General features: G+C 35.3%; 1 protein-coding gene across 1 annotated transcript; it reads left to right on the top strand.

The window, feature by feature from the left end:
* Nucleotides 1-2717: 2717 nt before the first annotated feature.
* LOC110422540 (uncharacterized) lies at nucleotides 2718-8531 on the top strand. Its single transcript, XM_021436497.2, has 4 exons — nucleotides 2718-2865; nucleotides 3071-3247; nucleotides 4143-5498; nucleotides 8192-8531. The coding sequence occupies exons 1-4, from the start codon at nucleotides 2851-2853 to the stop codon at nucleotides 8225-8227; spliced, it is 1584 nt and encodes a 527-aa protein (XP_021292172.1). The 5' UTR covers nucleotides 2718-2850; the 3' UTR covers nucleotides 8228-8531.
* The last annotated feature ends 2910 nt before the right edge of the window (nucleotides 8532-11441 follow it).

The following is an 11441-nucleotide window of genomic DNA, read 5'->3' as shown; positions in this document are numbered from 1 at the left end:
TAGGTAAAACAACACTGGGAAGTTGTGGCTGCAAAGTATTTGGCGTTCACGGTACTGCTTTGTGTCTGATAAGGAAAGTATGTGGAATGCGTTTAAATTGTTCTAGCCAGCTTGCCCAAGGAAATGCATGTTCTTTCCTAATTTTGCTCGAGATTTTTGTGTTGAAGGTTTAATTAATTCATGTTAGAATTTGCGATATGTTTTAGTTAAATCAAGGTACAATTCATGTTAAAACGTGTGATGCGTTTCATAAATAGATAAATACATATATACATATATATACATACATACATACTTGTTTTGACAACCTTAAAGCCTCGCAAGTGGCCACTTCAAAGTCACCAATACCACCACCACCTGCTTTTCGAGCTTTCACTCCCGGAGCCTTACTATCTGCCCGCTACCTCACCATTCTCACCCTCCCCGCGCCTCCCAATGCAAAAGGAGTTCATGCATGCATGCATGGAGCCACGTTTTGATCTACAATCGGTCCACGTCCCCTCCTTGTTGGCGCGCGCCCACAGGGAAAGGGAAGAAAGAAAAGAAAAAGAGCAAATTACATAGAATTCCCCTAGTTTTGACTTTAAATTACACATTAGTTTGGAAAACCTGCATCCCATTCCCAACTCAAAGTTATTGTAATAATAACAACGGTGCACACATTCCTACCGTCACAACGTCTGTTCCAGCTGCAATGGAATACACATTATATCAAAAAAATTTTAAAAGAATGCCCTTTATTTCATAGAAAAAGCCCTGTAATAATATATCTTTAATTTACCATGCAATGCAAATGAACGTAATTCCTTTATTTCATAAATTAAGTTATACCTCTTTCCTTGGATCTTCGGTAAATAAATAATTATCTCTACAATTGAGTGTATTAATTTGGCCTTGGATGATTTGTTTCAAAAATTTTGAAAATTAAACTAATTGAACCATAGAAAACTAATCGAATCAACTATATTATCTCATAAAATCAAAATCAAACTATATATATTGATTAATTGGATTGATTATTTCCATTATAACTAAGTTGGCAGAGTCGCTTGTTAATTAAATAAATCAATTTCATACCTATATTTCTAACTAAAATTCTTAATTAATGCTTTAGTCATTAATTAAATGTAAAAATATAAGAAAATCACTTTAAAAAGGAACTTAATTTGTAGCAAAGCAAAAGTAAGAGAGCACTGTCTTGATTTAAGAAGACCAAGAAATGAGTCGATGCCTATCCTATATATGTTTATTGATTTGATTCTAACAAGAGTGAATTGAGAAGAAATAGAGAGTAGGAGGATATGATTGAGCTCATCCCGACTCTAACCTTTGGGAGTAACAGAGTATATATAAATATATATTCGCGAGGCTCTTCTGTTTAGCCTCTTGTTGCAGATGAGCTTCCTGACTTTAGTCGCCCCATTCAAGGAAGAGACCCTTGATTGTGCTTACTAGATCGATCGTTGATGCGTGCAGGTGCTAAATTTGCTATTGGTCGGTCTCATCACCAACAGCCAACGCAACGCAAACTATCTAATCCTTCAGGCCTTAAGAGAAACAACAATCTTCAAGCATGCATTGCATTTCGGGCTCCCTTTCTCTTGCTACACCTTGGTTGTCCTGAAAGGCACGTGCGTAGCAACAATCTGCAGGTCCCCACATTTCTTACGGGGTTTCCAGTGAAAGAAACCTGCGATAAAGGAAGGAAGAAGATCATAAAGAGGAAGCGAAGGTTATTGGATTTTTAGTTGTCAAAATTTTGAAGCGAAATTACTTAATTGATGCTGTAATTTGATATGGATTTGAGTTTCTTCAACATTTCAGTTCTCCGTTTTCATAATGCACGTACAAGATTAATTACAGATAAGAGAGAGAGTAGCGTAGCCAGCTAGCCAATCAAATCATGTTTCAGGAATGGAGCGCATATGATTTTTGACAACTTGAAATTCAATTTAACACTTGTTTCTGTTTGGTAATACATTCCTAAAAGCATTATTATATTAACATTAATATTTCTTTCTTCTTCCTTCTCTTTTTGAATGATAATTAATGTGTCTCAATCATTTTATATTTTCTGTACGTTATCGTCGGTTGCTTCCATTCAGTGCCATGCACATTTTTCAATCTAGTATCTTTTGTAATTAAACTAAAACTTCAAAGTGTCTTAAAAAAAATGTTTAATAACCATATATGTTTACTTACGTGTTTTTTTTTTTATTTTTTACGTTTAAAATAATCATTGTTCTTTAATTTGAATCTACATTAATATTTTTTATTTTTAATCACAATTAACAATTGTTAAATGTAATATTAATTGATATATTTTATCTGCATGGTGCATTGACTTAATAGTTGGTCCTTCATGTAATTAAGTTAATTTACTTTATAAATTACTATATAATTCAATAATTATCACGTATTTTAGTATATATGTGAATAGAAAATATCAATTAATATTAAATTTGACAGTTATTAATTTTTTTAAAGTTAAAAACTTGTATGGATAAAAATAAGAGTTTCTTTTAAGTACGATAAAATTGAGATTTAATTGTATAACTGTTTATAATTTAAGGACTTTTTTTAATATTTAAACTTAAGAAAATATAAGACCAAAACCGAAACCCGCACCGGTTCAACCGTTTTGTCTGCTGACGTGTCGTGTTGGTAAATAGAAGTGTCAGGAGAGGGTGGTTTGGTAATAACCAAAGTAAGTTTCAGTTCCTAACAGACAGCTGCTTGGAAAGGGAGAAAAAACTAAAACGACCTCCTTTTATTCTGTTGTTGTTCACTGTTCTTCTTCTCAACTTGCTCTGAGGGAAACAGCGTCAGTTCGATGCATTGGTGACTAAAATGGCCGATTCTGAGGTAAAATCTCTAGTACCCTTCTATATAATCTAGTTTTCTTTTCTTTTCCTTTTTTTTGTGTGAATTTTGAACTGTTTTTTTTTTTTGTCTTTTTGGGGGTTTTTGTTAAAAAGAGTTGATTTTGATCTTTTTATTGGTTCAACATGAGTATATTCCATGTGGGTTTCGTTTGAAGTTTTCAGTTTTGGTTTTTTTTTTTTTTAAGAAATTGACGGCTTTGAAGAAGGCTTATGCCGAAATAATTCTGAACACGGCCAAAGAGGCGGCGGCGAGGATAATGGTGTCGGAGAGAAAGGCTCTCCGGTATCAGCAGGAGCTGTTCGCGGCGAAAGATGAGGCGTTGCGTATGTTGCTTAGGTTGAAACAGATGTTGGATGCGAAGGTAACTGTTGGTTTTTGATTGTTGTTGTTTGGTTTATTGTCTGATGATGCTTTGGTGCGGTTATCACAAGTTTCCTTTTTTCACTGTTATATGTTTTGTGACCTGGGTTTTCTCTTTATACTTGTTTTTTGGTGATGGATGTTTTTGATGTTTGATTGAATTTATTTGGTTGCTTTTATTGTCAATTTGCTGCGTGGATTGTGAAGAGCTAGTTTGTAACAAATATGTTGTTTTGATTCATCTATTTGTTACAAACATTCTGCACGGTGAAGTGAGCTTGAAGAGACGCAACTTGTGAACTGGAATTACATTTTTAACTATGCATTTGTTTGTTGTTATTTGTTAACAATTGTATTTGCTTTGTTTGGAATGGTTTGCTTTGATAGGAGGTTATGCATCAATGAAGTTAACACCATTTAGTTTTTTTTTGTTAAATATTTATAGACTTTATGGTAAGACAAATGTATCCATACGTGCAAATTAACTGGTTTATGTGCATAAGAATCACCCAAATCTTGTCATGGTGAAAGTGTTAATGTAGGGTGCATAAAACTTATTTGGTCAAGTAGGCTCAAGCAACTAATCGAGGTTGCATGTTTCAACTTTGGTTAGACAGTTCCACTATAGTTATCTCTTGTTTGGCATTTGTTTTGTCTATGTATCTTTTGTTCTGTGTCACTCAAACTAGCTATGATTGTAGGAGATGTCTGACTTTGATAACTCAAATTTTCATAGACCTTTTTCTTATATTTGAAGGGCCATACCCTTATATATATGCCCATTCAAGGTATCTGATATGTATATATATCATGGTTATGCCTGAGAAAATGAGTTAGTCAGTGCAATGTAGCCAATACTGAACAAACATCATATTCGCTCTGTGCTATGATTGTAGGTTAATGAAGCAGAGATGATGTCCTTGAATCAACAGAAAAGAATTGAAGAGCTTGAAGCACAACTGGGGGAAGCTGAGGATATAGTGAGAGATCTTAGAACAGAGTTGAGAGACGCACAGGATGAGTTGGAGAAGCAGACAAAAGACAGAATGCACTGTTTGGGCAAACAAAAGTCAAAAAATGATCTTGCTGCTTCTGTTGAGATATCTCAGGAAAATGGAATCAACAATTTTGGGTCTGCCAGATCTTCTTTACCTGATGCGGAAAATGATTTTGTGACAGTTTCTGACATCAAGAATTCAGTTCTGAACGGAACTTATGTGGGTACTAACTGTTCTTGTACGGATAATTGCTATGTTTGTAACCCTGATTTTGCCTCCATAGTGATGAGACGCAAAGAGCCTGACCTGTATAGAAATGGGTGCACTCAGAGGATTCGTGCACTTGAAAGGTGCCTGTTGGATGGGAATTTATCTCTTTCTGGGCAAGTAGATGATGCAAAGAATGAAAAAACTAGAGAAGGTGAAGAAAGTAGAGATATGCATACAAAACTTTCGCTGAGAGCTGACATGTGTAGACCAGAGGAAAAAACAGATGAGTTGAAAGTGATGCAAACTGATTCATACAACATTATCCAAGTTCTTCCTCTGAGTCCTTTTCACAGGAAAAGGAAAAGAGCTGCTAGATATAAGAAAAATAAAGTGCCCTCATCCATGAATATTTCTGATCAGGTTGTAGCAGCGTGTCAAGAATCTGATATATTTTGCTCTGACAGTTTTTCACATGCTGTTGCTGATAATGCTCAATCTGGGGAAAATTCTAGGATCTTTGAACATGATGCTCAGAAGGGTCTTCATTCTCCTTCAATCCCTAGATCACCTTCAGATGCAGCTAAAGGAATTACTCAATCGAGACATGAAGATGTTGGAAAGGATGATGTGGAGTTTGTAAAAGCTTGTGATTTCCAGAATGACAAAAACAATGATAAATTGCTGACAGACAAAAAGGAGCTGACAAGACAGGAAAGTGGATCTGTTGAGAATTCAGGGGTTCCATCTTGCAAAATGGAACTTGAGATGGTTGACATGTCTGCAGTAAACTTGGATGTTAAAGTGTCTGGAATAACTGAAGGGTCTTCTGCTCAACCTGTAAATAATAAGTTTCTCATGTACACATTTAAAAGAAAGCGGAAGAAGGAGTTGTCCAGCAGCCCTGATAGAGATTCCTCACTTGATGATGGCATTTCACCAAGGAATACAGAGGATAAACAAAACGGTTTACTCGACTCAGAAAAGTCCACATTGTTAACTGAATCATCTCGAGACAGCCGGCGCCTAGCACAGGTTGCTCGGCAGGTTGGTTATCAATTATCATAAGTGCTTCTTTACATACTTTATGTTTGTGCATGGACTGGTGTAGGCATTGGCTAGTGCATGTGTATATGTGCTTGTGTGTATCTCTAAATTAAGATGTCATATCAGACAACAATTACCTGTTATGAAACTTAGGTTCTGATATTTTACGTTTGGCCTGACTTGATATGGGTAAATATTGATCAATTTGGGCTATAAAGTTTATTTTAATTGATTATATGTTTTGAGGTAACTTAATTGGGATGCTGTCAATGTCAACTTGTTCCCATTTTCAATTTCCCCAAAAAGAGATATTTACTAACAAAACTTGATGTGAATTCCAAGATACACTTTGAAAGAAATACCCTGCCAATAATTCCTTATTCTTCATATCTTAACTATCATTATTGTCCTTTTTTTTTATGGAATATACTTTCTTTTATTGCCTTTGATAATTTTCTTGTGATCTCAAAGTTCCTCTCAATCTCATGCATGCGCTGGCTATACAAATCATGCTAGTGCAGTGTATGATGAACCCATTCTTTCATCCTCTAGATAGATTGTTGATTTCATTTTGTTTAAATCAATAACCTCAATATGAATGTTGTTTGGCTTTCTGCAGGCAAAAATATGACAGCATAGTTTTAGTGACACACTTGTTTTTACTTTTGCATGAGAGTTACAGCTCCTTCCTTTGAATGAGAATGAGGGCTTAGCTGAAAACATTCAACACTTTCTGAAAATTGCTATGCTGTTTTTCATTACTATTTGACTAAATGTAACTCTAAGATGTGGTGGAGTCATCAAAGAGACTGTTGGTGCAATCTCTGGAAATACTAAAATAGGTGGCAAGTTGTTATTTTTTTATTGTGCGTGAAAGGCTGTTCAAACCCACTCCTTGAACAGCAAAACACGTGCACCTACAAAAGCCAAATGCTCAGGTGCATTTACCAAATGTTTTGAAAACCATATTTTTGCCAAAGCTCTAGTTTATTTTCTTTTATTCCTATTTTATTTATTAGCCATGCTAACAATCATGACACCCCATATTTTGCATTTCAACAATGGCACTGCAAGGATTTTGATAATGGGATATTTGAACACATAAAATTAACTCCTGAAAGGCGGTAGGATCAAACATTAAGCTTAATCTTGGTCATGTGGCCTATGTCTAAGGTGAGTTGAGTTCTCCTCAATCTTTTAAGGGATGATGAAGCTTTATCAATTCTCCTTGCAAAATATTGCATTGTCATGATTGTGATAATTGCATTCTTGACAAACTAAAGCACTTGTTACACTGTTGTTGAGTCATGTGCTATGTATTAATTTATCAGACAATTAGGTCCTTCAGTTGGTGGAATGTGTAAGCCACCTCCTTATTGGGTCAATTCCTGCCATAACTTATTAACTGACTTTTGGTTTTGATTTGCTCAGAGACTCTCTTAATTTTTTTTGTCAAATTAGAAATCATCCCCATTTTAATTTATCTATCACTCTAAGTGCATCCTTTTCTTCCCTATTCATTAAATCGTTAATATTTGTTTTCCAACTTACCTTTCTCATGTCAGAGGAGACTACTTTAATGCTTGCACATAGGAACTTACTTGCTTTTTTTACACATGCACTTCTTTACTCCCCTTCGAAATCCATTGGGAACCATATCATATTCCCTCCATTCTGTTATATTTGCACCTAATGCCTCACCCTTATGAAATGAAGGTGCAAGAAGCAATTATCAATCATCTCTTTACTGTCTCTCACAAATGATGTCACTTGTAAGTAACAACAGCCCTTTTATAGACTGAAGCAAAATCTTGAGATTCAGTTTAGTGTTACGCTTTTAGGATTTCATGCCCTCTTAAAAAATGTAATATGCAATTGATGGTTACAATTAAGCATGGACATCTAATTTTGTTATCGTGGTGGTTTCCTCATCAATTTTAAAATGGACTTTTCAAAGATTAAACCCCAGGTGAGTAAAACAAAGAGTTGCTCATTTGTATTGGAGCATTTTAATGCATGGTTTTACAGTTTGGTTTACTGTTGCATCTTGCTTAGTCCTGCTGGTAAGAAACTGCCTTCATTCGTGCTTTCCATGTTTTTTCTTTTTTCTGTCTTTGAATGTTTGAATTGTCATTTAGAGATTGGCATGATGGGTTGATTGCTTAGAGATGGACATGATGGATAGGTCAACTGGGGGCTTCAATTAAGGGATTTGTTGCCTCTGTTGTTGTGAACAAAGATCAGGTCTTCCTGCATTTACCTTAACATCTATGGTAAACATTGACCTAGTATCATAGGGAAGTTTACTAGCATCTATTGTAGATGAGACTAAACATGAGATTTTAAGTTCTTAATTTTACTTCTTCTAGATTATTCTCAGTATCTGTTTCAACCTTCTGTGGAGTTCCCAGAAACATTTGTCTTTCTTGAAAATTCTATGTGATCTATCTGTTCAATACAAGATATTCCACTTTTCTCTCTCTCTTAACCTGGTTTGAAAATGTCCAGTAATTATTTTTACTTTTTATTTTTGATGACCTCTATTTCTAGAGCTCACATCATGCATATATTAATTTTTCTCAAGCAGCATGGTGCCTGTGTTTATCATTTGAAATCTATTCATGACAGCTACAATCTGTTGTTTCTAATCATAATACTACATATTGATTTGTCTGTTATTTTCTCTTTGGCAGCTCATATCATTATCAGAAAAGAAGTGGCTGTTGTAGATGAGGCTGTTTGGGGCATTCATTGGAGGATGCTGAACTGAAGCAGCAAATTGAAGCAGTCCCTCTGAGGGTATAGATGTTGAACCAGTGTTTTACTAAAGAATGGGCATAAGAAGATAGATGGTTCAACTAGGAAGAGCTATAGGTGTTGGATTAATTATAATGGTCATTATATCCTTCAAGTCATCAGCATGCTGTATGTCTTTAGTGCTGTTTTGGTCTCTTTACTATATTTAAAATATGTGAAGATTTAACTGTTTTGAATTGGCTTTAGTAAAATGATCAAATTTGCAATTTTTGCGCACTATTTTTGTTGTCGGGTGCAAAAAGAGGCTGAGCGAGATGATGCTCGGTGCTGGAACATATGGTTTATGTATACCAATGGAAAGCCAAAAGTAGAAGACACAATGCTGAAACACAGGTCTGCTCTCCATGGTAGTTAGTTGTCCAACTTTGTATAGTGTTTGAACGGCGGGAACTTTGGATGTCCCTTGGGAACTAAGTGCTCATGGCCATGCCTAAACCTTTCAAGTCAAAATATGCTTACTTTGGTTTTTAGAGGAAAACACGTCATACGCAACATTAAATCCTGTTATAATTATTGTCCAAATAATTTACAAGTGATTTGTTTTTGTTTTTTCTCAAGCTACACAATTAAATCCTGTTATAAAGCATCATATATACCACCTGAACTTATAGTGTTCATATTTATTTATGTAATATTAGATCATTTAAAATCGAGTGTAATGGCGACAGTGTAATTTTTTTCATCGTTAGCTAGTTTTTGGGGAAAAGCACAAAAGAAGTTTCAAAATTAATGTTTGAATATGGAATGAATACATACATACATACATACATACCTAAGAAAATCTGACAACAGGTAAAGACTACGAAAAAGGGGTATATCCTGTCAAATTCCTTGTGAGCTTAACTTAGCTTCGCAGTTAGCAACCTCCAACACCAAATTCTCATACAGAGAAAGAGAGAAGATGGGGTGGGCAAGCAGAGCCGGGGATTGGGCCTTTAAAGGGTTCACAGCGGGTCTAGGATTGGCCACCATTTACCTAACCGCCACTTTCTCTGTTAATGTTTACAGAGGCCTAGCCTGGCACAACGCTCAATCGGTATTTCTTCTCCTCTTTGCTTTCTGCCCTTGCCCTTTCCTTTTACATTCTGTTGATTCGATCGAATCCCATCTATTTTTGTTAGTGTTTTCATCTCTTTTATGCTGGGACTTGGAATTCCGTTTTGATGATATTGAATGATTCAGTGGAAATCCATTTCTTTTTTCATGCTCCTCCAGTTCTTAACTCAGAACCGCTGCCAATTTATGGATTGTTTCCTTGCATAGGGGATTTAGCATTAGCCCATGATTCACAGTAGCTATATTTTCTTTTGTTGCAGCTTTATGTTAATAGGATGGCCTGCGTATGACCTGTTTTCCTCTATAAATCAGTAATATCACATGAATAAAAATTTGTGCTTTATTTATATGAATCCTAATCCTTGTGAGCAGACCAGACCAGACCACCAAATCTTTCTCTGTCGAGGAGTTGGTCCAATATTGTAAAGCCCGTTTTTATGCTTAGGGTATATGCTCTTCTTTTGTCATAGCTGTAGTCTTTTTCTACTAGTTTGCATTTGTGAGAGGTTTTTCGAGCTACTTGCTATAGTGAATGATAAATGTTTGTCACAATATGCAAGGAAACATGTTTATGCTTTCCAATATTTACATGTCTCTGAAATGCCCTCTCAATTTTTGTTAGTTGATGTCAGATCAGATCTGCATCCACCTTCTCATCACCACTGGAAATGAGATAATGGAGTGTTTGGGTTGTTTGGGAGTATTAGTAGTATGTCTCTACATGTTTCAGAGCATAATAGCATTTCTTTTTCTAACTGCTACTGCATCTGAAATCATTTGTGATTGATCTATGAGCTGCGCACATGTCAAAAGGATTTTAGAAGGACTAATCTACTTCAAACGCTTCCTAGATGATGATTAACAAGAATACTGAGGTCAAATGAAAACCATGAATGTGAGAAATTAAAAATCTTTTCAAGTTGTAACTATGGTTTTTGTGAAAACACTTGGAAGCTTTAATTGGAAGCAGTGAACAAAGAGAGTTCCTTAAGATAGATTTAGATTAGATATTTTCTTTGCTAAATTCATCTAAATGAGAGTTGTTTCCATGTTTGTGTCTGCATGTGTTTGCAAGTATATTCATGCATATGCATGGACTTGTTGCAATTCACATCTTGTTTTTCATTTTCAAACTCGAATTTCTGACGTCTTTATTCTGTTGCAGAAGGTTGGTCTTAGTCACATTAATAAGGAACCAGAATGCTTACCTTTAAAAGTAGTTAATTGAATTTTCTTAGCAGGCCTGGCAAAGGACTGGTGCTTTTTTCTTCCCTTTGTGCCTGGCTTATGTTGGAACAACTATATCATCTCTTTGTTTCAACCATCTATCTTAACTATGCATTTCTTTACTGCCTGCCAGTTATAGGGACTTTACATTTTACAGCGTTCTCTATATTGGGTCGACTACATATAAGGTTACTTAGTATTGTTTGTATAAAGTAATTTAAATACTACAGCTTTTTACTTTATTAAAAAGAAAGAGGATGAAGATTGAGTAAAGACAGATTTTGCATGTGTGATAAATCTGATACTTTTAGTCCTGAGGTACTGTGCTTAATAAATCAGTAGCAGCATTGAGCCTCGTATAATGTATGCATGTAGGTTATCAGTTCCCGAGTTTCAGGTGTTACAGACTAATTTTAGCAAATTACGGGCTAATGAATGAGTGCAAGCTGCTAGGCTGAAGCTTAGCTTCCTTTGATTTTTCATCTTCACTATTGTCTAATATGGAGTATATGGTTATTGGTAATCTTTTAGCTGATGGAAATGTGCTGTCAAAATATTGCTGTGATGTTGCTCCGAATGGAGCTCCTTTAGCTGAGATTTGACTTTCTTTTTCCTTTGTTTTTTTTTTTTGGAGCAGAAAATTGAGAAGCAGGGCTCGACTGAACAATCTGCATGACATAGCTCCTGGCTGCAAGGGAACTCTGGTCTTAAATTTGTCAAAATTTGTGTCCTTAAAATCACAATTTACCTTATTTTTAATGTATCACCAGATGGGTTTTGAGTTGAGTTTCAAGCTGAGGATTCTTGGTCTTGGAGGTTTTTCTTTTTTTCTTTTTTTTTTTT

Source organism: Theobroma umbraticum, unplaced genomic scaffold (assembly GCF_002168275.2).
Source record: "Theobroma umbraticum cultivar Fairchild unplaced genomic scaffold, ASM216827v3 scaffold_146.0, whole genome shotgun sequence".
In the NCBI taxonomy this organism is placed as follows: Eukaryota; Viridiplantae; Streptophyta; class Magnoliopsida; order Malvales; family Malvaceae; genus Theobroma; species Theobroma umbraticum.
This window is presented reverse-complemented; position numbering and strand designations above follow the sequence as displayed.